The 27,933-nt window shown below is 40.4% G+C and overlaps 1 protein-coding gene across 1 annotated transcript in view; it reads right to left on the bottom strand.

Annotated features, from left to right (window-relative positions):
* Positions 1 to 581: 581 nt before the first annotated feature.
* CCDC148 (coiled-coil domain containing 148) overlaps positions 582 to 27,933 on the bottom strand; it is a 186,054-nt gene continuing 158,702 nt past the window's right edge. Inside the window, exons 12-14 of the mRNA XM_080669329.1 lie at positions 8,337 to 8,454; positions 5,704 to 5,844; positions 582 to 859 (exon numbers count right to left, since the gene is read on the bottom strand). Coding sequence (XP_080525455.1) covers positions 713 to 859; positions 5,704 to 5,844; positions 8,337 to 8,454 — 406 coding nt within the window. The 3' untranslated portion in view covers positions 582 to 712. The remainder of the gene's footprint in view (positions 860 to 5,703; positions 5,845 to 8,336; positions 8,455 to 27,933) is intronic.

Raw genomic sequence — 27,933 nt, 5'->3', positions numbered from 1 at the left:
ATATTTAATAGATAGTGAAACTTTTGATAGCATTCTAAATATTATCCATGTTAAAATATTCCTTCCAAACAGCCATACACATTTTTCCCCTAACCAAAATAGATATTCTGATGTCTGAAATGCTATTTCTAATTTCTAATTTATTCTTATGGGCTAATTTGCAAAATGAGATTGTCTTGGATGATTGGTTTGCAGTAAACATGGTATACCAAATTGGTTTCTAAATTTAGAGAAAGGTTGAGTCTTCTATTATAATAATCAAGAAACAATAGAAGTATTAATGGTAATGAAGCTTCCATGATTAAAAAGTTAAATTCTGAAAATAGCAAGCAGAAATGATTGTTAGCAGGTAGCAGTAACATAAATTATAATTCTCGCAAATGGTTATTTTGATGTCTTTTCATGGGATAAGGCAACTTTCAAATTGCAATTTACTAAATGCTAATATATGTACCAAATGTGTCATCATTAAGTTCCATAGTGTTGGAGAATTTAGTACCATTAAAGAAACAAAGATATTGGAAATAGTGCATAACCAAGATATTGGAAATAGTGCATAAAATTCTAAGAATCATTTTTTTAAAAGGCAAGACTGTTTTAATAGATGCTATGAATATTTTTAAAAAATTTAGAAAGCAGTAATCATTGTTATCCATATAAATGTATTCAGAGAAAAATTTTGTTTACATTTAATAGGATTTGAAGATGAACTCTAGGTTTTAAATATGGTAGATTCCATGTCCTTTCTTGGCGGTTTTTGAGGACTGATTTTTGGTAACATCTCTTTGGCATAAAAGGTTTTATGAAGTCCAGCTTCTCGAAGTGCTAACTCAAAACGAAGTCTAGGGTCAGAAATTATCTGTAGAAATAAAGTACAATGTAAATAAACAGCAACTCATTGAACTACAGTAAATAGTTTAGTGCCATATTTCCCCAAGCTGCATAATTTGTTTTTGCTAGATAAATGACTAGATGACAGTAAATTGTGTGCATACAGTGACTATATCATGGTTATTTTTACTGAAAACATCCAAACCTTTTTGACAGTGCCAATTTCCAGTGAATCAGTGGTTTCCAACATAAGGAGTATACACTGTTGCATAGTAGATGAGTCAAAATACAAAACATTAGAATTATTAAAAGATGAGATGAAAAAAGCTTTCTTTCAATAATATCATTGATTCATTATTTATTGATGACTGGAATATGCAAATATAGATAATCATTGATTAAAATAAAATAAATCTAAACCACAACCTTCTGCATCTGCCTTTAAACAGACATTTTAATTTCTCCATCACTTGGCAACATGTAAATTAAGTTTAAGCACATGGCCACTACCTGAAAAACAAAAATCAATAGAACCTTCTTCCCAAGCCAGATTTCTATTTCAAGCAGAACTAGAAAATGCTTCCATCTATCTGATTCTAAGTGGGACTAGACATACGAGTAGTTCGATTTCTGTTTTCACTTATAGCTGATTGCACTTTTACTCCTCCTTCTGTGAATATTAAATGTCAATGGTGCAGTTTGCAATGATAAGAAGGTAGCCACATGTGGATTTCAGCCAAGGAAGCATTTTACATGGATTTAAAGTCCCCCTAGAGCAGGGGTGGGGAACCTTTTTTCTGCTGAGGGCCATTTGTATATTTATAACATCATTTGAAGGCCATACAAGATTATCAGCTTAAAAATTACCCTGCTGTATTTGGTCAAACACTTCATTAATTCACCCCTAATGCCTTGGCAGGGCCAGACCAAATGATTTGGGGGGCCTTATAGGGCCCTTGGGCCAGATGTTCCCCACCCCTGCCCTAGAAAATTGGATAGTAAGTTTTGAAAGCAGCCCCTCCTTCAAGGAGCTCTTTCATAGGGGTAATCCTATATAATAAAGAGGTAATATGCAAATTGACCCTCATGCCCTTGCACAAGATGGCCGCCCCCATGTGGTCAAAGATGGCCACCACAAGATGGCCAGCAGGGGAGGGTAGTTGTGGGCAATCAAGCCAGTAGAGGAGGGGAGTTGGGGGTGACCGGGCCGGCAGGGGCGGGCAGTTGGGGGTTACCGGGCCAGCAGGGGAGGGCAGTTGGGGCAATCGGACCAGCAGGGGAGCAGTTAGGCATCGATCAGGCTGGCAGGGGAATGGTTATGGGGTGGTCAGGTTGGCAGGCAGGCGAGTGGTTGGGAGCCAGCAGTCCCGGATTGTGAGAGGGATGTCCGACTGCCGGTTTAGGCAATCATACATCCCCCGAGGGGTCCCAGATTAGAGAGGGTGCAGGCTGGGCTGAGGGACACCTCCCCCCGCCCAGTGCACAAATTTCATGCATCAGGACTCTAGTAAGATTATACTCAGATAACTACAGTTTGTGGCAACATGTGATAGATACCCCTGAGTGGTACATCTCTTAGTGCTGGTGAGACTAGCATGGTCTCAGGTAAGGAGGAGCGCCTGAGCTGAAGTCCAATTTACTCTTTTCTAAAGCAGATGGGGGAGGAGGAAAGATTGAGCATGAAAGGAAGGAATATGCAAACTTAGAGGTCAAATCAGTCCATTTGGAATCACCATTGGGGAACACTGGAAAAGGACACTAACTATGTGAAGTTGTGTACACTATTTAACATCTAAGCCTGGGACTTGAATTTGAAAGGCTTTTGGGCTCTGCCAAGGAGTCTGGAGAGCTACTGAGGTTGTATTTGTTTCTGTTTGGGGCATGGAATTAATATAATCACTGTCATTGCATAAAAAGATGGATCTTATTGTAAGTTCAGGATAAATTAAGAAGGCAAGGAAAGAAGAGATGGAAGCAGAGAGAGTGGTTAGGGGGCTACTACAATGGTCTAGACATGAAGTAATAAATATGCCTAAACTTGGCTGATAGGAAGAGATAACTGTCAGAAACACTGAAGTGAAGAATTAATAGAACTTGGCAACTGGTCAGATACAGGGACTAGGGGCAGTGATGCATACAGTCAAGAATAATACAGAGATTTATGTCTGACAACCACCATATGTGATCCTTAGCCCTAGGTTTCTCCTCCTCTGCTCCAATCCAGGCTCCCTGGTCCCTCTCACCTACTTCTGGTGGTTCATGCTCCACCTGCATGTGTTCACCACTAGTCAACCCTGGCATGTGCCAACTCCTCAGCTCCAGGGGTGTGAGGTTTAAACTGCTTTCATTATTCTACTTTTTGAATAAATGAAGTGAAATGGAGATATCCTTTGAATATTGACCACGATCTTCCCAATTTCCCAACCCAGAGGCAGCCAATAGGTTTCTTGTAAATGTGTACTAGGCATTTTCACCCAATACATGACATGAACAAAAGTTGTCTCTCCCCAAGTCTGTTTCTCCTTCTATAATCTTACACTAGAGGCCCAGCACATGAAATCGTGCACAGGTAGGCTCCCTAGGCCTAGCCTGCGATCAGGATCATCTCTGCCCACTTGCCAGTCCCCAGTCCCACCCTGCTACCACCCACCCCGGTTCCCCATGGTTCCCCGTTGGCCATCCAGCAATCGGAGCCTGTGGGCCAGGGGGAGGGACCAAGAGGTCTGCTTTCTGCCAGTTCGCCAGTCCCCAGTCCCACCCCACCACCGACACCCTTCCAGGTTCCCCATTCGCCACCTAGTGATCTATTGTAGCCTATGGGCTGGGGGGAGGGACCAAGAGGTTGGCAGCTCGCCAGTCCCGCCCCTCCACTGATACCCACCCCAGTTCCCCGTGGTTCCCCGATGGCCATCCAGCGATCGGAGCCTGCAGGCTGGGGGAAGGGACAGAGATGTAGTCCATGCACCTCATAGCGACTGGTTGATTGGTCATTCTGGGCATTATGCTGTTATGGTCGCTGGCCTTTTATTATATAGGATGGTTGATGGCAGCAACACCAAATACTTATCATTTATGTATTACTACCGGGTGCCAGGCAATATTTTAGGCAATTGACATTTATTATCTTAATCCTCATAAGAACCGTGCAAATTATTGTTTTACAGATTAAGGAAACAAGACAGGAAGATGTTAAATAGTGTACACAACTTCACATAGCTAGTAAACAGTGGAACAAACTGTCTGGTTTAAAATTATTCTCATTTTCATCATCCCTCCTTCCTTCTCTTCCCTCTTTCCTCCTTCCTCCTCCCTCCTCCCTCCTCCCTCGTCCTCTCAGCCAGAGCCATTCCTACCCCTCCCCCACTTCTGTGAGGGTGCCATTTGCCCCCACATGACCTCCAGCCCCGCCCCCCAGCCTCACCAATTTTACATTCAGGACATGTTGCTAAAACATAAATTCCGTTCTGTAATTAAGCTACTTCAAAGTCTCGCCTTTGCTCAGGATAAAGGTGAAATGCAAGCAAGACCCCTAGGACTTTTCACAGTCTGACCCTAACCTATGTTCTGAGTCTCATCTCCCAGCACCCACTCTTGTCCAGTACTTTCCATTGAAGACACAGCAGTAAGGGCCTCTTTCCACCCTCTTCTACCTGGTGAAACTCACTTCTTCGGCCCAGGTAGCTGAGAGACTTCCAGCTTCTGACTTCAATTCTTTGCAAGCCCCCGCTGCCCTCCCCACTGTGGTTTCTGAAGACTCCCTTGAATCTTTATGATTTGTCCCTCGCCCTACGCCCACTTTCTCCCACTAATCTATTTTTTGTTTGTTTTTAGCTTAAATCATCTGGAATGAATTTTATTTCTGCTGCTATGTCTTCAACTAAGATACAGCTTAAGTTTTCTCTTTGACACATTCTCTGATTTCCCCAGCCATTCCCTTCCCCTGGTGGCTGCGGCCCTTAGACCGATATCCATTATGGAGGTGTCCTCAGCTTAGTGGCATTATTCCCATGCATGTTACTGTCCTCCCAGCTCAGCTCCCCAGCTCTTCACTTCCACACAGGACATGTCTGTGTTGTTCAGGACAGCACCTGGCACAGTACCAGGTGTAGTATCTATTCCGTCAATAGGTGTCCAATGAATAAATTAATTGTACATTTTTTAATCCCTAGCAAAGTATGCAGCACATATTACAGGCACACTTGATTTATGGCACACTTGATTTATTTGTCAGTGGGTGAATGGATGGAGTTTCCTGCCTTTTAAATAATTAAGCATTTAGCAGGTCTCCTTAGATTTGCAAAATTAACTACTTTCTCCTTTAATTTCAGGGATACACATTCATTCATCTGTCCTCCCTTCCTAGAAATGGTTAAATTACCCCTTAATACTTGTTTTCACAGAAAATGTTGTATCATTAGCTATGATGAATTCTCTTCTGCTCATTTTAATTTCTGAAAACTTCCCTCTGCTTTGTTTAATCAAGTATTATCAGCTTTTTCTTCAAAAGGATTATGGTATGAATTTAAACAAATTCTGAATATGATAGAGCAATATTCACCAACAAAATACAGTACAAACGCAACTTTAAAGTATGATTTTGTAAAATTATTTTTAAGTTTAAAAAATAATTTTCAATGACAGATTCATAACATCTCCAGATAAACTGCTTTTTCTATGCTCACCTACCAACTATATTATAATATTAACAGTTGTGCAGTAACTATGTGCTATCATTTAGAAGTAAAAATTGTGTTGATATGTGTAGTATTCAAACATAAATGTTGAAAATTCTTTGTAATGCAAAACACACACTTCTACAATTCCTATAATCATCATAGCTTTTGTATCAAACATGCTAATTCCCATAATTACCTGCTGTTCATTGTATGTATTCAATGTGAAGAGTGGCTTTTGAAGAATAAATTCTTCCTCAATTCCAATACCCATCCTCGCTTTCGATGCCATTGTATCTGACATCATTCTAACAGGATCAAATTGAGCAACAATAGCAACCTAAAAGAAGAGAAAGCATAGCAACTTGGAACAAGATACAGGCTAAATGCTCTAGGCAATATTATTAATGTTTCATGTCCATTACAGTTCAGAAATGTTATTAAAGATAAAATCCTAAGAGGGGAGAGTAGAAAGAATATTGAACCAGGCCAGTCCTAGAGATCCACAAAGGAGTTGGTAGTTTAAAAACAAAATATAGTATTAAAAGGCTGTGATATATCATTGTTTCTAATGACTGAAATTATAGTTATTATTACATTTAGACAAAAATTTGTCTTTCTGATACAAAGTCATAGGAAATCTTATATAGAAAACCTACATATTCAAACACCTTGAAAGTAACCAAAAGTAAAATAAAAACAGTAATCTTTAACCACTAGTGATCTGTGGCCATGGTGACAACCTCATGAAACTTTCTAGAAAGTTTGATCTGATTAAACTGAATCTAGAGCATATTATTCATGGGTAAAGTTGAGTGTGTTGACATTATAGGGCCAGGTGGGTGAATTTCCATTGTACCAGGCAACTAGATTTCCAGGGGCTGTTATAAGCCAGTGCTCCCACTTCTGCTGAAAAACTTTAACCCAAGTGCCCTTGTTCTTTATTATAACTGAAATAATTCAAACCTGTGTCCTGATTAAACGAAGCCACTCATTTTGTAAATCATATGCACCATTAGTAACACTTGTCTGTTAACTCAAAGTCAAGAATTAGCATTAAAGCCCTGCCTGGTGTGGCTCAGATGGCTGAGCATCATCCCATGCACCAAATGGTTGCTAGTTCAGTTCCCAGTCAGGGCACATACCTAGGATGCAGGCTCAATCCCAGTAGGGGCATGCAGGAGGCAGTCGATCAATGTTTCCCTTTCACATCCATGTTTTGCTCGCTCTCTCTCTCTCTCTCTCTCTCTCTCCCCCTCTCCCTTCTTCTCACTCTAAAAATCTATTTTTGAAAATCTTTAAAAATAAAAAAAATTTAAGAGAGAAAATAATTATTAAAATGGCATTTTTAATGCATTTATGAACTATAATGACATAACTGGGAATTGAACATACTTTCATTATTATAGGTTTCCTGATCCAAATCTTATAGTTCTGAACACAATTTACAGATAATAGGCACAGATATTTCCTCTTTCCAAGGGTTCACAGATGGAAACAATTTTAATCATATGGATTCCATAGTTGTCAAAGTTCTATTTTGAACAAGGATGTGTTTAGTAATAGTGACATTAGGTTTTGTCCCCAGAAAGTCATGGTATATACTTATTTGCTAATGACTGAATAATTTAAATTTTGTTGAATCTAGCATGACCAGGACTTACATTCCTACGCTTTGAATTTCTCTAATCTATTTTATCAAAGAAGATGAGATGCGCTTATCCCTCCTCTATACCACCTCACCTAACTAGACTTCCTTGGTTTGAATTCAGCCTAATCTTTACTAGCGGTGTAACTCTGGGGAACCTCTGTGTCTCCTTGGTTTTCCCTTCTATAAAACAGGAATATTAATAACACCTATAGGATAGGGTTTTGTAGAGATTAAATGATTTAAAACCCCAGGGTGTTTATAAGAGGACTTTATACTTAGTAAATATTCAAAAAAATGTAAACAGACATTACTACTAACCTACAAAACAGGGACTAATATTGTTATTCCCATTTTTCAGAGGGGGAAATAAAGCAACGGGAGTTAGGTAAAAGGTCTAAGTTTCTTCTGCCAGTGAGTAGCAAACCAGGTTGTACCAGGTTTGCAGGACACCAGAAGCCAAGTTCCTATCCAAGATTCTATGTTGCCTCCACTGGCACTGAACAGAAACCCATCATTCCCTATCAGCTGGGAAATGGTGCCAGTGAAGACTTCAGAGCTTTTGAGTTAAGCTAATCACTCCCAGGCTAAAAACTCTGAAAAATTACCAAATAAAACTATTTTATCACATTTCCCAAGTTCTTAAATTTCTGATCTTGTCATGTACTATCTACTTTCTAAACTTTTGCCTACTTTTATTAGGCAAAGTAATGGGAGACTTTTATTTCTCCACACAAAAAAAGTGAGGTTATATTTTTTTAAAGTACTTTTTAACATGTTTATTTATTATGGGATATATCCAAACAGAGGTTCCTACCCCAAAGAAGATAATCTTGGTCAAGCACCACCAATTTTTTGAGTAGAGTAAAACCTTTGGGCTAGATGCAGAGTTTCACTGCTGTAAATGGATACTATTCAGCTATTAAACTGGAGGTAATGTGGATGCATTTAAATCTTGGGAGAGCTTTTTAAAAGGTGCTGATAAAGTTCTTTTAATGTACGAAGAAACTGGAAATGGTTCAACATAAACCTAATTGCTCCCCAGAATGAAGATCAGTGTCTCAATTGGGACAGGTTACATTTTATACAGCAGAACTCCTAAACTAAGCCCTAGGAATAATGTTATTAGGAGCACTTAGCAACATTCTTTTAAACCACCCATGAACATTTCAAATTAAAAACACCTGTTTCCTAAGGGTTTCAAGCCGCCTCTCCCTTTCTTCTTCTTCATGTGCTTCTTGAAGAGCCACTTCTTTTTTCTCCATCAAACGCTTTTCCAGTAATTGTTGTCTGTAGTTAACCCTTTAAAAACAATGCACAGGGAAGTTGGGAAAACATCACTTAGACGTTGTAGGATAAAAGCATAGCGGCCGAAGGCCCCTCAGGTTTTGTTTTCAGTTGCTTTGGGTTGATTCCTCATATCCAAACAATAAAAGACATCTGTGGCAAATGCACTTTACTAATAATTCTAATAATAGCAGGAGAAACTACAGGTCACAGGGCAGGCAAACATGGGGTAAAATCCAATCCATCTCTTTACTCATTGAAATAATTGTTTTGACTCTCAAACTGCCTGTTGGCTGCCGCACCTACAGCTCATTTGAGTCTTCTGATGAGTTTTAACAATTTGAGATTTTTAAAAGGCGATGTTACTTATTAAATATATATACTTTTAGAAAGAATACTAAATAAAATACTAAAGTAACATGCCCACATTATCTTCATTTCTAGAACTTAAACCAAACTATTTATATTGTCACTCATTTTGTCAAAATGTTCTTTCTGAATGTGAGTGTGTGTGTGTGTGTGTGTGTGTGTGTGTGTGTGTGTGTGTGAAGCAACTTTAAAAATTGCACTTTGACTGTAGATGGCAGCAAAACATGACTTTGCCTTCGCATTATGCTTCCATCCTTCTTAACATCAGCAGCTATTAGAGCAGAGCATAAACAACTGTCTTAATACGCCCGCAGCTCATTTGGCCTTCCTCCGTTGTCTTTTTTGGGCAGCCTCTCTTACCATCTTCTTGTCCAAGCTACTCTTTTACTGAACTAGAGAGATGAGATTTGTCTTTTCAAAAAAAGTAGTCACCTGGGTTCTCCAGGGAGTATGAGGTCGTTGCTTCTCTCTTCCATCATTGATGATTTAACTTTATTTGTGACATCAGTCACAAATGTGCTTTCCCCTTAGTGTGTACACCTGCATTTTCCATGGATGTATCTTCCCTAGACCCTTTTTATTCTGAATCCTGATGTTTACTGACTAAGATGTTCCCTGTGCAACAAGGCTTGTGCTAAGTCCTTTACATGAGTCTAAGTCTCATTTAGATTTCACAGCAGCCCTATGTTGGGGTGCCATTATTGATCCCATTTTAAAGATAAAGAAATGGAAACATAGACAGATGATATAACATGTTCATGCTCTCACACCCAGGAAGTGGCAGAGCCAGAGATCAAACCCAAGCAGACTGGCCCCAGGGCCCATGTCAGACCTGCCCAGCCCTATGCAATTAACATTATATGCTCTTTTCTCTTCTCCCCTTGATGGCTCCACTTACCGCACAGGCTTGTGAATCCTGACCCCATGCCAAATCCTGTGCTAGATCATGACTGAGAAAAAAGACTGTCCTTAAGAAGTCATAGTTTAACACAGAGATAAAAAGACAAGCCAAGGAGCTAAACAAGGTAAACAGTGCCTTTGGAGAGGTATAAGTAAGGCCTCTGGGAATCTGGGGAAGGGTGAGATGACTACTTGCTGGGATGGGAAAAGGACCGCTGGTTTAGCAAGAGCTTCACTGAGAAGACAGCACCTGAGCTGGGGCTGGAGGATTAGGAGCCGCAGAGGCAAGGAGGCATGATGGCTGAGCGGGCCGGCCTTGCAGGCAGAGAGCGGGGGATGAGTCAGGGGAGGCGCTCAGGCTGAGCAAGTGCACGGCTGGCATCTGCGAGGAGGTGATTCTCCAGTTCTGTCCCTGGGAACCTGGCTTGCCCCACCTGGTCACAGCCCTCAGAAGGAAAAAACTGGGGTGGCTTGCACAGAGTGAGCGAATGACCAGTGATCGGTAAAGAGGGGCCCAGGAAAGAATCAGCGGCTGAGCCAGGTTTTTCCCCTCAGGAAGATTTGCTTCTAGGGAGGAAATCTCTTTAAAACCAGGTTGCTCCTGCCCTAGCTGGTTTGGCTCAGTGGACAGGGCGTCAACCTGCAGACTGAAGGATCCCGGGGGTCCAATTCCGGTCAAGGGCACATGTCCAGGTTGTGAGCTCGATCCTCAGGACGGGTTGTGCAGGAGGCAGCCAATCAATGATTCTCATCATTGATGTTTCTATCGCTCTCTCCCTCTCCCTTCTTTGAAATCAGTAAAACGTATATTTAAAAAACACAACAAAAAGAAAACCAGGTTGCTCCTGAGGCTGGCATTGAAGAGAAAGCCATTGAAGAGGAAGCTCAGAGAGAAGAAAGGAGGGAAGCACACAGTAAATCCCTGTGGAGTACAAAACCCAGAATGGGATTGAAAAGGGCAATCCTGGTCACTTTGGTGGCTGTGGCTGTCCTTCCCACCATCTGCTGTATCAGGAGCTGGTACAGTCAGACACACAGACTGAAGAGCCCACAGACCAGATTGCTCCCTTTCCCCGACACCTCTATGTCATGGAAAGCTGTATTTCTCATTCTCTCCATTTGCACTAAGGCATCCCTAATGAGGTTCTACTCAATTTAAGCCCTGAGTACAAGCTAAGTGAACCACTGCGAAGGTTCGAAGGTTCGATTAAAAGATACCCTGGGATTTGACAATTACCATATGCTAATTCTCAGAACCTCTGAAAAGTTTCTCTCCCTTTGGGATGCACATGTTGCTTTGTCAGCAACAAAGTTTTATTTGCTTTTTGGAACTGGATTAGTGAGGAAGAAATTGCAGGTACGAGTAAGGCATTTTGAACCTGTGTCATTCGAAAGGTTCATGGTTTACTTGGAGGCTCATTCATTCATTCCACAAATATATACTGCATACCAGCTCTGCATTAATTGCTGCGTGAGTCACTGGAGATACAATTTCAACACAAAACACATGTTCCTGTCCTCACAGATGGCAACCTAATGGGAATACAAAGACCCAGGCAATTCTGACACAGGATGGCTCTTGCTCTTGCTCTAATGAGACAATGGGGCAGAGGCCGTGAGAGAGGCACCTCTGCCAGGCTTAGGACATTCAGGGGAGCATCCAAGAGGCAGTGCTCTCCATTTTAGACCCAAAACTGAAGCAGGAATTCACCAGAGGGGTAGTAGAAATTTTCTAGGCAGGAAAAAAACAAAAAACCAACACAGAATCCAGAGGTCAGAAAGCACAGTATGTTTGAAAAATTGAAAGAAATTAAGTGTGACCCCAAATGAACAAAGCAAGATTGGGAGTCCCAGGAACTGAGGCTGGAGAGGGGAGAGGGGCCAGATTGTGGGGGCTTTGTAAGGATGGGGGCTTTTGATCAGGGAAATGCAGTGATCAGAAAAATCTCTCCAGTGATATGGAAGATGGATTGGTAAAGGGGAAAGACCAAAGAGAGTTATTGAGATGCGAGTTGCTGGTTTCCTGAACTAAGGCAAGGGGAGAGGTACTGGTAAGAGGAAGGGAGAAGACATGAATTTAAAATTTATGTAGAAAATAGAATAAATAGAATAAACTTGTTAGTTTATTTAAAGGGAGAGGGGAAACGCTAGAGAGGAAGAAGTTAGGAAGGTTTCTGTCTTGCACAGTGAATAATGGACTCCCTCACTAAAAATTGAAACTTAGAAGGAGAAACAGAGAGGAATTAGGTTTAATTAGGACATAAGCCTGCCTTCCCAAGATCTGGACTGAAGAAGTGGATGGGGAATCTTACCCATGGCATGGAATTGAGGCCATGGGGCAGATGATATCCATCAGGACTAGAGTAGGCATACCTCGCTGTATTGTGCTTTGCAGATATTGCTTATTTTACACCAACATAAAGATTACAATTCGCTTTATTGAAAAACTCACTTTATTGGGGTGGTCTACAATGGAACCCCCCACTACCCCAAGGTATGCCTGTATAGAGTAAGAAGAAAAGTTGGCCTAGGATTGATTCCCAAGGAAATAACATTTAGAAAGGGACAGAAGAAGAGGAAATTCTCTGGGAGAAATAGGAGAAATGGTGCAAAAAAGCTAAGGAAAATGGGATCGGTGATATCAAATGCTATGAAAAATCAATTATAATCCAAGGTATTCTTTGGATTAAATAACAGGGAGCCATCGGTGATCTTGACAAAAGCAATCAATAGAGAGGTGGCTGAAGAATTAGTGGGAGGTGAGGAAGGAAGAGAGGAGTGGAGACCAGAGAGAGTAGAGACCACGCCTTCAGTAAGACCTATGCAAATGGGAGTGGGGGAGGGAGATAATAGAGGGGTGCTGAAGAAAGCACAAAGCTGACCACTGGCTCTAAAGTGGTCAAGATTACTCTGATTCCCTTAAAGATTTGCCAAAGGAAATTTTAAGAAAACAGGCGACACACTCAAATTCTCTATTTTTACAGATGCTCTGGTTTAAACTCAAATAGTAATTCACTTCAAAGGGGTAACTCCTGGTGCCTCTTTCTTCTTCCTCTCTGGATAGAAAAACTTCGTTGCCTAAAAAGAAGTGATGCAGAAAAAGTTCTGGAAGAATGCCAAATACTCACATATTTATGGAGAAAGAAAATTAGCAACATAGTGAAGTCAATCATTTGGAAAATTTTCCACGTAACTACCTTTAGCCATTTGGGGTAGCAGATTTTCTCCAAATTAAACTGCTGCTATGAAAGTCAATGTCAGAAAGTGGCTAAACTCAAAGGTTCTTTAGGTTGTGCCCTGAATTCCCAAACAGAATCCCAGGCGCATCTCCCAGTCTGGTTTTTTTGCACCCTGAGTCCACAAAGGTGGAAAATGCTGCAAAAGAGGCATTTTCAATTTCTCTTGGGGGAGGAGAAGCATCGTATTGTTCAAAAGCAACAGCTGCTGTAGAATCAGGCACAGCATTAGCAATAACCTGAGAAGGATGTATGTAAGCCTCTAGGCATGAGTGTAGTTGAAGGGACAGGAAGCTTTCATGTAGAAGTGGAGAATTTACGGATCATTTAGGAGACTTTTTTCTGTGCATCCTGCACTCTAAGAGATAAATGCATATGATTTGGAATCACCCTGGGCTTCAGTGAACCTTCAGTAAGAACTTGGCAAATTCTTTAATAACACAGAACCTTGAACTCTCTTTATCTAGAGCCACAAGTAACTTTGATCTAAAAAGAAGCTACAGAAAGCAAGAGGGGAATGAAAGACTTCTGAAGAACAGCTGATAGTGGCAGGTTCTACATCTAAAAAAATGCTTCAAGCAGTAAGTAAAGCAACCTAAAGATATGTCTTAATTAGAGTATTCTAATTCTAATTAAGTATTGAATTTTCCCTCTCTTTCCCCAATGTTTCAGGGAAGTAATTTGCCCTACCGAATTAAAGGCAGTTTTATGAACAAACGTGCTACTCAGTGTTTAGGTCATGTGGCTTACTCAACATTGAACACGAAATCGTTTAACAGGCACATGCCCTCAGTGCTACTGCCAGAGGTATTTTGCCTGCTGGAAAATTCACTTTTAGCTCAAACTCACTCAGAAAATTGTTCTTGCCACCAAGCAGAAAGAATCCCTCCATTAGCCTATAGGGCATTTCAACAAAGGAGAATGTTCAGATCAAAAGATAGGTGGTGAAAGGGCGGGGAGAGACCAACTCCATGTTCCTTTTGTTCCATGTCCTCCACCTTGTGGAGTCAGGTTCCCGCCCTAGAACCTCTCCAAGAGCCCAACCCACACTTTTGAATTAGCCAATAGAAATGCAAGAGGAAAGTAAGCCGCACCCTGCCCCCATGTGCAACCTGACCCCGACCAATCAGCGGAGGCCACACTACCTCACCCCTCCTACCTCTCCCAGGCCCCCTATAAATCAGCGCGTTTGGGGTCTGGGGCTCTCTCTCTCTCTCCACCTCGCTGGTGTGTGTGTGGGGGACTGAGCTCGAGCTAGCTCAATTAAAGGCTCTTTGCTTTTGCATCGGACTCGGCTCCCTGGTGGTCTTTGGGGATCACGAAATCTGGGCATAACAGTGGGCCAGGTGGCAGGACCCCCAAAAAGTGGGGGGAGGAGAGGAGGAAAAGAGAAGTGGGCCCAGAGAAAAGAAGGAAAATTACATAACTGGGTACTCAGATCAGAGGGCATAACCTGTCTAATGAAAATGGCAATGAGGCCCGACTCAGTGGTGATTCTGGCTAAGGGCATAAGCAGGGGCCAAAGATAATGTGAATCCTAATACAAGGCAGTGACATCCTGGTACAGATGGATGTGGGACAAGAACAAAGAGGATTCATTGAGAATTCCCAGAGCTAGAAGGAGTTGAACATAGGCCAGCCCCAAACAGTGACCATTCTTCCAGCTCAGAGCACTTACTGGTTCCTTTATGAGGTGTAAAAGCAATTTCCTATTGGAACCCATTCTTTAATGGATGAATTTAATTAGTCAATGTAGTTATTTGAGCACCTACTATGTGCCAAGCACTGCCCTAGGTGCTCAAGATACAATAGTGAAAAATAAAAAACAGACAGAAAGATCCCCACCCTCTTAAGTCTTACATTATGTGGGGTTTGTTCTATATAAGCATGCCTAAATTAACACTCTAGTAAAATGAACAAAGTTGTTCTCAATAAATTGTTTTTCAATTCATCACAAAGCCCTAAATTAGAGAGCCCATTCTCACATTATAACAGAACGATGGTTCTCAACTATGATGGTCATTAGCATCGTTGGAACTTACAAAATCTAATGCCAAGGCACCACGCCAAACTAATTAGATCAGAATCTGGTGGTGGGGCCCAATCACTGGTATTTTTAAAATTTATAGTTGCCTCAGATGATGCTAAATGTGAGCCTGGGCTGAGAACCAATACACCTGGCCCAGTGGTTCCCTAACTGGAACTAACATCAGGATCACCAGGAGGGCTTGTGAAACACAGACTGCTGGACCACCTCCAGAGTTTGTGATTCAGTAGTAGTGAGGCAGGGGGTTCAAACTTTTGCATTTCTAACAAGTTTCAGGTGATGTTGATTCTGCTGATCTGAGGACCACAATTTGAGGACTACAGCACAGATAAATAATTCAGATTATCTTGTTATCAAGATAAAGCCAGGTATAAATTGCTACCTAGATGAGGCTTATTTCTGATTGCAAGCATGGAACATCACAGTTCTATGCCTCAGTTTGTTCCAAACTAGACATTCCTGCTTTGGTGCTTCAGTTGTTCGAGAGCAGAATTTTTCAACCTCACCCCACCCCACACCCCAATACACATGGATGACAGGTTCCCTCAGTGACGGTGGCCCTCTGAGGCTTGGGTCAGTGTTGGTGATGGGCAGCCGCAACAATGGCTGTCACTGAAGTTCGTTCTTTCCCTCCAATGGACAAAACACTGGTGTATCTGATGACAGTTGAAACCTCAGGCTACTGGTGATATTTAAAGGATCTATTCAGTAAAATCAAAAAAGGAAGAAATAACTTGAAAGCAATTCAGCCTTAAAAAGGAGGTATGAGGCACTTGCTTTGCGAATAGTCCTTGAAACTCTAAGGGGGTGGATGTTTTATCATGCTGGATGTGAAAACCCGTAAATGAGAGTGAAGTACATTTTCTCGTTGCTTATAATCAGTCCCAGCCTAGCTGTCTGAGTTCACTTGAGTTGGAAGTGCAGAGATATAAACAGCTGTGAAACAGAGACTTAAATCTGGGAATTTAGAGCTGAGCAGAGGACAATATTTGAGGAGGGGGTTCCTGGAACAAGGCTGCAAATATCATATTAGCCCTTTCCCCAAATTAGTGCAGAACGACATTTCTGCCACAATTTATGTATCCTCCTCTTTTTGAACTAATCCCAACTCTTCCCATCTAGCTTTCAGTAATCCTTTTATTTCCTCAGATGTCCTCAGAATTTTCCTAGAATAGTTCTTTTCAATCGCTTTTCAAAAGTGGGGTATAGACAGTAAGAGGTACATTGTCTGTAGGGAATTAAAAATAATAATACTGATAGAGGCCTGTCTTGTGTTTTTAATTGCCATGCACCAGCAAGTCTGAACAAAGTTAGTGATCAAATACACCCTCCACTGGAACACACAACCCTCTCTCACTCCATTCTCCATTGCTCTTCTGCAAGGTTTTCCTTAATTGAAAACCAGTGCCTCCCAGATGATGCTACTTCCATTGCTACCCTTTGAAAAAGTCAGGGAAGGAGGCTTCCCAATGACAATTCCAGAAAAGTTCTACCCATTGACTGGGATTAGACCACCCTCATTCTAAATGGGTTCTTGGAATCAACTGCTAGCTGCCCAGGTCACAGTGCCCAACATTACTGAGGGTTATTCAAAACTATGCCGTTGATCCCCAATAGCATTCACTTCTCTCTGCTCTAACAGCCACTCCCTTAGACCAAACTGGGCTTGGCATCACCTAGAACTAACTGTTCCCCTGTCAAAATCTTAAACTGAGGGATTCAGTTCTGACTCCAATCTCCAAAGTCACTGCATATATTTGATAGAGATATGTACTGCACCACACTAGGAATGGACTGCCTGCAGACCTCCTATCTTCCTCATGTTCTCACTCGACATTACTCAGCCTGCTGCCTTAGCTGACCAAGCTCACCATTTTCCTACAATATTTATTACCTGTGTACTATGTACCAGGCACCGGGCTGGATCTTCCCTCATGAAGATTATTGTCATTTCACCTCTTCCTTTTCCCCCAGACTATAAGATACAATCAGACTTTACTTCATTCTCTCGCACCTTGGGATCACTGGGTCTCTCTCTTCAAGGGCGTCATCACCAATATCCTTTAATTATCTCATCTTCTTTTCTTTCCACACCTGCCCTACCAACTCTCAGCCCTAATTCCTTGTTGGATTTATTACACACTTATGAGGTTGAACCTTAATTAGGCAGTCAACACTCCTCCAGTATCACTTTATTTACCCCCCAGATGATTGACGTTCGCCATATGTTTCTACCTCATGCTTAATTCTCCCTCTTAGCAGAAAACCTCACCTCTTACATTATTGAAAAGAAAAGGCCACTAAACATCCATTTTCCCAACACACTTTGTGCACTTCCAATCTTGTCAAGAATCATCTTCACTCATTTCTTGCTCCTTACTCCTAGGCTTTTAATTCCATAAACCTAGTTGTTTCCAGGATCTTGCTCCAAAAATGAACATCTTGCTTTGCTTTCCTATTTCTTCAGTCTCTCCCCCCACACCTTCTCTCCCTCTGTCTCCCTTTCTCCCTCCCTTCTTCCCTCCCTCTCTCATGTTACCTTTGTATCTCCAACAACTATCATAGTGCTTAACAGAAGGCATGTGCCATTACATGAAAAAATAATGAATGAATTTAAAAAGTTATGGAACGTATTCAATTGAATTTCTTCAGCTGTAGATAAATCACAGGATATAGGAATTGACAAAATAAAAATTTATGAATAAATTCAATATATACTTTTCTATTAATTAGTCAGTAGGTATTCCTTTGTAAAATATGTAATCATCTGAGAAGTTTACTAGTAAATAGAAGTTGAATCACTGAAGAACAAATCAGGTGTCTAGTTCCTTTGGACAATAAGAACCCTGAGTGCTAAAAGGCAAATCAGACCTGACATCCACGACACAGACTTGCTGGTACTGTGGTTTTGGAGGGGAAGCCCAAGCAGGAATGGCATGTTGGCTTTAGGGGATTATTTATTATAAACTGAAATTTACAAGGCTACCTGGACAGACCAGCATTTATTTGCCTAATTGCCTCCATACATGCATTTATTCAACATATTTATATTAAGTGCCATATATAAATGTGTAAAAATCATGTGATACAAAACATAAGCCCAGAGCAACCGGAAACACCTATCAAATAGACAACAGCAGAGCCTACATCTGGATTTTTTAATACATACAGGAGCTCACCACTTGTCATCATATGAGTTCAATAAGAAAAGCTACTTGCCATTCGACACTAATTGGGTAATTTGCATTGTGACTCGAATTCACAAATGATTTATGGTAGAAAAAATTTACTTCATAATTAATATGTATTGCATTTTTAAAATCCTTAAGATGCTGTAAGTATTTTATTGGATACAAGAGAGAAACTCACATTGAGGGTTTTTCTCACAATATTGGAAGCTTTCTTTAAATTCTTTTCCCATTTTGATTTATTAAGAAAAATAAATGATTTAAAGGTAAGAAAATGACAAGCATGTGTGATTAGTTTTATTGGAGTTTTAAAAATAATTCTTATAGATACATATAATTTCTGACTCCCCAAATTTCAGTGAGTGTTTTCAGAATCACAAATACTGAAAGAAGCATTGCTTTAGTGTGAAACTTTAAAAAGCCGTGTTATTAAAGTACTGATCTGTTGTCAGATCTGTTAATCAAGTACTGATCTGTTATCAGATATGTTAATAAAGACCTGTTACCAGATCATAATATTTCCATCTGGCTTTATCTATCTTTCACTTCTGACTTAATTGGTCCTCATTTCCCCAGAGACAGACAGCGGCATCATTCTGATGGACCTGGTTTCTGTTCTTCAAGACTGGCGGTGGGATGGCACTGACACAACAAAAGAAACTACTGTCGTCTCCCTCAAACAAATGACTGAAGTGAGCTTAATAAAACCTGCCTTCCCTAATGCTGTTTGAACACCCCCCTTTCCTTCTGCTTCTTCCTTCCAGGTCTCTCAGAACTTCTGGAGTCAGCAAACATCAAAGGGACCAAAGATTCCTATAGTGATTCAGCCACCCACGGCAGGGCAGCGAGCAAACCCTGATTCCCGGCCAGCCTAGGCGATGATCAGCAAAGAGACTTCACAAACAGCCTCTTTAGCATTTGAGGTTTAAAACAAGTCAGTGTCACAGAAAGGTTACTGTCATAAACACCTTTGGGGGCTTGTTTTCTTCCTCCCTCCCCCCCTTCCTCTCTCTCTCTCTCTCCTTCTTAACCCTTCTAATTCCCCGTCCCCTCAGTCTACAAACATATTTTTTAACAAAACTTTTGGTTAGGCATTTTAAATATGCTTTTTAAAAAACAAATGATAAAATATATTTAGTTTTGGGAGTGACGTTCCGTGCACTTTTGTCCTCTGCTCCCTCCAACGCAGACTGACTCCCCCTGCACTTGAGTTTCCGCCTTCAAGTTTCAACTCGCTCCCCCAGGGACTTGTTGCCAAGCCGTGCTTGTCTGGGTCTCCTTTAGGTCTCAGCTCAGCCTGCAGGACTGAGCTCTGGAATCATTCATCATCCCTCTTTTCTTTAGAGATAGTCACCTCTACGAAGCAGGAACCCCAAAGCCCTGGCAGGTGAACCCTGGCCTTGGGTCTCAGGGGACAGGGGACAGGGCCCGTCCCTGGTGCGAGCTTATTGAGCTCTGCTGCCTGCAAGGCAGTTGTGTCAGGTGAGATGCTAAAGTTTCTGTTCTAGAAAGGCTGTCACTTGAGGCCATGAGAGACATGAGTGGCTTTCCCCAGAGCCCAAGCAGATACATAAAGTTGGAAACAGCATTATTGGCTAAATTGACAGAAACACAACTGTACCGGAGAAGATAAAATAATAGACTGGACAGAGATCCAGATAAATATACAAATCATACCTAGATCACTGACCCTCAGTCCTGTTTTTACAAGATGCATATAGTTTCTCAACAGCACTATTTAGGTTTGGGCAGAACTAAATCACCCCAAACCCTCTACTTTCCTTTCCTAGATTAAGCTGAAGATGTCCACACCCATATTCCTTGGGACCTCTCTTGGGCTGGCTTTCAGAGGAAATGGAGAGCTTCCTAGAGAAGGGTTAGATAGGAGCCAGAGAAGAAGAGTAAAGCAGACTTACAAAAATGCACAATTTGTACAATTTAACATTATATCAGAATTTAATTAATTCTCAAACTTGGGGGCGTGGGTGAGTGGGGAGACGATGGATAGGCTGGAAGAAAAATAGGGCAGAGTTTCCTAAGCCAGTTCACGGTATAAAAAGAATAGATAATTAATTTTTATGGGATTTTATTTTAATGAAAGTTACAACGGCCAAGTTCTGTTCTATCTAGACAGCTTTGTTAGGACACGAAGAGGGGGCTGTGTCTCTTTGTTCCCATTTTGCACTAAGAGTAAAGCATGACCTGAGAGGCCCCTTAGGAAGGAGAGTTCCCTCTGGTCCCGAGAACGTCACAGGAATGGAGCTCAGAAGACAGACCGACCTGGCTCTCCCAGGGAGACTGCGCATGGTCCCCCAAATGGTGAGCCCACCACAAATTCCACTTAGTCCATGGTAAGCTGACACAGGGACATTAATCTTGCTCCTCGGAGGTAGATCCTTCACTCTAATCCAAGCTACTGGGCAACCCAAGGCCTGGACAGCAAAACAAAGGCTATTTCATTCTCTCTCAAAGCTCTAAGCTGACTGTCCACACAATTCCAATATCTCACAGATACAGCCAACCTTGTCACATTTAAACTAAAAAGCAACTCACATGTTCTCTCCAAGTGACTCTAAATTTTAATCTTTATTGTCCTCTCCCAGATGTCACAGCTCCTCTCTGCCAGGTTCCCTGTTATTTCAAAAGACAAGAATATTCCCTAAGGCCTCCGTTTGAATATACATCCTTCAGAGATTGTGTCTCTCGTTTCCCCGAAGATTGTCACATCAATAAATCTATCTTCCGCCTGGATCCTTGGTTCTGAAAATAATTTTATTGCCTTAGCCAGGCACAGCCAACATTTCTCTCTTGGTGTATTCTTCAGTTAAAGCAGAAAGTCTTGCTTGGACTGATCCATTTCTACCGATGAAAACGTTCATATGCAGAGCTCGGCATCATTGCAAATGGAGACAAGCCTTTTTGCAAATAGACCAGTTGCCACACCTGGGCCATTGCCTGAGCCGGTCCAACACAACATCAGTTATGTCCATTACCTGGAAGCCCTAGGAAGGTCTGGCTTGTGGAGCAATAGTCTGACAGATCATAAGGATTAACGTGCACCAAAAGCTCCCAGTATTTTTTTTTTTTAAAAAAAGCATCTAAAAGACTTGCTGTTTTAGAGACATTCAGAGCTTTTCAAGCCCACACACACTCAGATAGTACTGATAATCCTCTCTGTGTTTGTGGGATTTGGAAGAGCTACAAAGAATAAAGAGCCACAATATTGTGAAAAGTGATGTGTTCTTGTCTTTGTGCAAATGTTTGGACTCCCCCACCCCAACATCATAAATACAAGAACATGTGAGTATATAAAAAATTTATAGAAATACAATAGACAAAATATCCATACTTATTTTGTATATATAAAGTAATGTATTTTTAAATTACCTATTTGTATAAAACTACAGTTTTCAAGGTATTCCTCATACATTAACAAGACAGATTTAGTAACATTATTATCCAACTAATAATTAAACAGTGTCTCTCTTTTTCTCCACTTCTCTTGATGATATGAGAGAGGGCATCAGCAATTAAACTTTTTATTTAATTAGGATTTATACCCCATCTGCTTCCAAACAAAATTTGAAATTATATATATTACTAAACCCAAGGTAAAATGTCAGCATTCAAAATCAAATATTTAAAAACAAGTAAAAGAAGTAGAGATTTTCAAGTAACTATAACAGGTTGTGACAGCTGGGCCATGAATTTGCCTCGCAAAGGAGTCGGCATTTGCTCGCCAGGTGAAATGCTGAACCCCTGGGACTGCTTAGCAGTATGTCTCCAGACACGTCTCACCAGCAGGCCCCTGCGTTAATTATCCTGCTGCAGTTCTCAGAAAGTGCTGGGTAAACCAACTGTGTTGGAATTTTCAATGATGCTTATTTTTTAAATGCAGATTCCTGGGTCCGACTGAAGAACACTGGTGGTACGATCCTGGATTTATATTTTCACATACCCTCCACTCACCAGGTGATATTTTTGTTCTCTAATGTTTGGAAACCACTGCTTTTCTGGGATTGATGCCTGCTGCATGGGAACAATAGAAAACCTAGCATCAGGAAGGTAGAGAATTGTCCTAGTGATCAGCCCCTTGTACACTGCTGTATGCCTTCTTATTTCTGCCTTGTGCTCATAAAGCTTTCAAACACCTGGTTCATTGCCTACTTGGTGTTTTACTTTGAATGGTCGCACGTGCTTGGCCTCTTCTGAGGGTACTAATGTTACTCTCCTTCCAGCACCCTCTTCTCTCCTTCATTGTCCATTTCTTTTTTTTATTCCTGCCACAGACTCCTGATATCTGTGTATGCTCCATTACCTGCTGGTTACTCCGAAGCTCACTTTGATAGCTCTGCACATAAGACCACTTCTACTTGTCTCACTTGGGATCAATTTACTCCACAGCTGTTCATGGGACACTGCCTCCCCGTGATGCCCGGATGTGGGCCTAGGTATGAGGAATGATCTGTTCTCTGCTCATTAATATTTCCAGTTCATGGGCTTTATTGGATTACTCTCATCTTACACGCTTTTCCTACTCTCCAAATTCTCTCAGACACATCACTGCCCCTGTTACTCTCCGCTTTCCTCCATACACTCATTGGCTTTTACTACTGTCTTTGGATTTTCCCCCTGTTTGCCAATTTCACATGAAAGTACATCCAATACCCTGACTTTAAAGTTTATGGTCCTATTTCTGCGCTGACATTATCAGTTCCCTATTCACATAATTGGGAATTCATCATCGTTTAACATTCATTGGTCTCCCAAGTTTTTCCTCCTGTTTTCTGTAAATTTTTGTCTTTTCTTTTAGACAGCTCTGGTGGGGGGTCGTTGCGGGGAGGGAAGGGATCAAGCAAAAAAGAAAAAGAAATCATGGACTTGGACAACACTGTGGTGATTGTGAGGGGGAGGTAGAGGTAGAAGAGGGCATAAGAGGAGATGGAAAAAATAAAATAAAACAATTTATGCACTAAATAATAATAATGAAATAGGCTCATATTTAGTGATGTAAATGATTTCAAATATTTTCTCTTATCTTTGAGAACTATCCTTTGTCCATAGCTCAGAGCCTCTCTTTCTGGTCATAGACTGCCCAGGAAATCATTTTTAAAAGATCATATACAGCACATACTAGTACTGAGAAATTTATATGTTTGACTTTGCTTCCAAAGCTACCAGTATCAACAAAAGACCAGTGGAAACATTACCTCCAGTCTTCTACTCAAGAAGTGGAAAAACCTTACATTTTTCTTCAAAGTGACATCCAAGTCAAAACAAGTGCGGTATCTGGTGAGAGCATGAGGTTTAGGACCTCATTTCTGAACTTTGGGGGAGTTCACAGGGGAGGCAGCACAGCGGATAGGGCATAGCAGGTCTGTACACGCAATTCCACAGCAATTTGTAGGGAACCACAATTACCTCTTCATGGGACTTAGTTGTGCAATTTCTTTCATCTGCTGGGTGCCTGTGAATCCTACTCAGGTGCCAGAGTTGCTGCCCACCAGCTACACAGAGCCAATTGCTAAACTTTTAGGACCTTTGCAAGCTAGCTGTTAAACACAGCCATTAAGAAACATTAAGTTATATAAACTTAAAATGAAATAAAAACAAAGGTAACAAACACTCAAAACTCATTTCTCAATTATTTTACTATTACTATGCTCTTGGGGTTATTTATGTCTATTATATCTGTCTGATAGAAATTATATATAATGACATGCAACTGTACATTTCTTCCTGATTCTGTGTTTGGTAACATGAACTTGGTGGTTTGAAATAAGCCATGGTGTATTTACACCACAGAAATCAGAAAATGCTACAAATCAGGACTTACCCAGGCCCCTCCTCTCACCTCCAGCCAATTGTTAAATGCTTGCCAGTATATAACTACTGTGCACCCTCTTAGTATGAAGATGGAAAAACACAATAATACAATACAGTTATGTGAAATTTCCCAACTTTACTTAAAACATTTGCATTCCCTCCAACCTGCTTTCCTTTGAATGTGGTCTAACAACTCCCAAGTCAAGGCCTGTGGAAGTATAACCTATATAAAACAATGGATGTGAATAATGTTCACACTGAGTTGTTACTTCATGTATTACTTTCCTTCTCTAAGATGAAGTCAGAAGTTCCTTTGCATAAATTTTATGTCTAATTTTTCTCTGCTCAAAATCCCTGCTGTTTTACCTACATTATCTCCTAGACCCTATTTGCACACGTGTTTGCATCTGTGTTGTGTTTGTGTATGCATATCTGTATGTGCTATATAGTGACTGTACAGTTACTTATGACTGGCTAACTTTAACTTAAAATAGCTACATTTTAAGCCCAGCTCAGTATCTACTAATATACTAGAAAGGGAGATCATTAAATGTCTTAGAACCAATATGTGAATTCTTAAGAGGGAATTCAGGAAGAAGTCAGCAAACGATATTAAAGGATCAGGAAACTGACTCAGGAAAATCTAAAGAAAGTGAGACTCCTTCTATAGCAATGATAAGGCTAATGGGAAACTGAAAGTGATCGTGGCGAATGATTGGGAATTTAATACAGAGGCGTCATTGTTCCCTGTTTCCACTCAGGATAAGTCAAGAGGGATTCAACTTACAGCACTTTATAAAAAGAACTTCAAAGAATTCAGCAAGAGAAAATTATCTTAAGGTTTTTTCCCCCTAAAGTTGTTTTTAATCAGCCATTTTAATCAATGATCCCATAGAAGCTTAATTTAAAGGCAGAGAGTCTTATTACTAAAAAGTCAAACAAAAATGCAGTCAATGGAAGAGGGATGTCTGCATTTTCCCCACAAACAGATATGGACATTAGCTTTCTAAATATTCTCCAAAGACCTAAGCTTAATGGAAGATCGTATTTACTAAGGCTACCCCAAATAGGTGGGTATGTGTAATTAAGGGATAAGGGAATGACTCCCTAACACACATAATTCAGAATAAGACCAAAAAACAAAAACAAAAACAAAAACAAAAAACAAAAAAAACAAAAGCAAAACCAGAAACTGTTTGGAACTCAGTTTCTGATCATGTCAATGAGGTCTTTTTGTGGGAAGGTCCATGAAGGCCTCAAATAAACAATTTCTCTTAATAACCCACGAGGTCCATTTGTGTGTCTAGTCCCATTTTAAACCAATTTATGTATTAATATTTGCAACCTTCTAGGGTAATTGTTTTCCTAGTTTTTACTACCCCTCTAATGGTAGATACGCTTTCTATACAAGGTTCTTCTAGTATCCTGGATTTTATTAAATCTCTAGGTATGCATTAAAATTCTTTTGAAAATACAAAGGGTATAAACCACTAAATTCCCTCATTAATTGCTTAATGCAGTTAATGATAATTAATTAATTAATTGAAACAGTAAGTAAAAATTTAGCCTACTCAAACACTAGAAGATTTAAGTCTTCCAAGGACTTCCATAATTTGGCTTCTACGTATTTATTCAATGTCTTCTCTTACCACAGCCTTTCCTCAACTTACTCCAAATTTTATGCTTCAGCTATACTAATTTATTCACAGTTCCTTAAAATTGCCATGGGTTTTTGGCAGGAAGTCAATTCCCATTTGTAGAAGACATTTTCCTTCTACTTTCTGCTTCACCCCTGCTACTCCCTGCTCCAATATATTACCATAATACTTTGTCTTGCCTTCAACAAGAATATCCAAATTTTCCATTAGACTGTCAGGTTCTTGAAAACAGGGACTGTGTCTTTTTTGTTTATCACTCTATGCCAAGATAGTAGTCATTCAATATAATTATTTAATTTATAAATAAAAATTAATGGATTTAAAATAATATCAACACTAGGTTTCCACCACACTACAGGTTCAATCCATCAACTCTGTCCTCTACAAATAGCCCAATTTCATGGTGATTATACTCATCAGTTTCTGAATCACACCAGGAATCATGTAATCCCCCAAATGCAAATTTATGATTTTATATACATGCCAGTTCATGCTTTTGTTTTCTTTCCTAGTGGTGCCTAGGATTTTATTGGAATTTTTGGCTGCTTCAGACAATACTTGTAGTAACCTCATGATCTCTTTTTCAGGTTAGAAAGGATCATTTAGAACTATCATCCTATAAATATGGTTTATAGGTTAGAAAAAGCAGAAACAGTGAACTGAGTGTAAATTTATCTTGTTTGATTTTATACGTTACTGGCAGCACAAACTTTAGCCCTCTGTTAAACAGAACAGAAAGGCTACTATAAAGTTCAAGAACATTTTCTCCCCTAAGGAACAAAAGCAGGAGAAACTTTCATCATGATGAGGGAAATCAAACAAACCTTGATTTTGAAACAGCTTTGTCCTCACAAAGATGAGTTCTTAAGGGAGGAGACCAAAACAAGAGTGGAAAGACAGAGGCCGGGATGAGCAGCCTAGTAAAGATCAGTTGAGTATAAATAAGTCAGCTCTACAGTTGTATGTAGGCTTTACGGGGAGAATGGAAGAATAGCATGGAAGTGTGTGTGAATTTTTTTTAATGTCTTGGTCTATAAGAGATCTTACTTGGCTTTATTAGTTTGCTCTAAAGTATATGATACTTTAAGCTTGAAAAATAACTTTCTTGTAAATAGTTTCAATAAAGAGATATGTTGATATTAATTTAAAAACCAGTTTTCAGCTTCTCCATTATTTTAAATTATTTTTCTATAACAGATCTTAGATGCTTCTAGGTGGCATTTTTTGAAGTAAGTTGAGATTTTAACTTCAAGTCCTGTCTTGTAGGAAAATTGCATATGAGTATAGAAGAACACTTTACTATAATTTTTAGTGAAAACATAGTTATCTGCTTATATTGTTATTAGGAAGAAGCAAATTTTTTTTCCTTTGGGCACAAAAGTGTCAATTCAAATGACTTGCTTGTGACTAATGATAATTAAAGACTGGTGATTAGAGCATAGCTGTTTTTTCTCTGCCTCTCGCTCTTCATAAACTTGTTTTCTTAATGCTTTTAATAAGTTTAGAGAAAATAGTATTGATTTTATTTCATGAAATTTTGAAAAGCAGCTAAAGTGGGCTAAGACACTCTCAAACTAGTCATCCTCATAGTGATTGCAAATCATTCCGATAGAGGGAAGGAAATAACTGAAAGATTCTACACAGAATAGAGATGTCCTGAAAAACTAAAAAATAGATCTACCATATGACCCAGCAATTCCACTTCTGGATATTTACCTGAAGAAACCTAAAACATTAGCTTGAAAAAACAACTGCATCCATATGTTCACTGCAGTATCTACACTAAAAAGAGAAACATGCAAATTAACCATCACTCCGCTACACCCACAAGCCACGCCCACCAGCCAATCAGGAGTGAGTATGCAAATTAACCCAAATAAGATGGCTGCGGCCATGGAGCTGCAGCAAGCAGGAGGCTTGGGTTTCCCCGGCAATGGAGGAAGCCAAGCTTCCCTGCCGCCCTGGCTGGCCCTGGCCTCCACTCAAGGCTACAAAGTTTCAATTATAGAAGATAAATAAATCCCAACAAAAATGGCAGCAGCCATGGAGCTGGAGCTGAGCAGGAGGCTTGAGTTGCCCCTAGCAATGAAGGAAGCCAAGCTTCTCAAAGCCCTGGCCTGCCCTGGCCTCCACTCAAGGCTACAAAGTTTCAATTATACAAGATAAATAAATCCCAACCAAGATGGCTGTGGCCATGGAGCTGCAGCAAGCAGGAGGCTTGGGTTTCCCTGGCAATGGGGGAAGCCAAGCTTCCTTGCCACCCTGGCCTG

The sequence above is a fragment of the Plecotus auritus genome (genome assembly GCF_963455305.1).
Source record: "Plecotus auritus genome assembly, chromosome: 5".
NCBI lineage: Eukaryota > Metazoa > Chordata > Mammalia > Chiroptera > Vespertilionidae > Plecotus > Plecotus auritus.
Note: the sequence above shows the minus strand (reverse complement) of the source record. Positions and strands in the feature narration are given on the sequence as shown.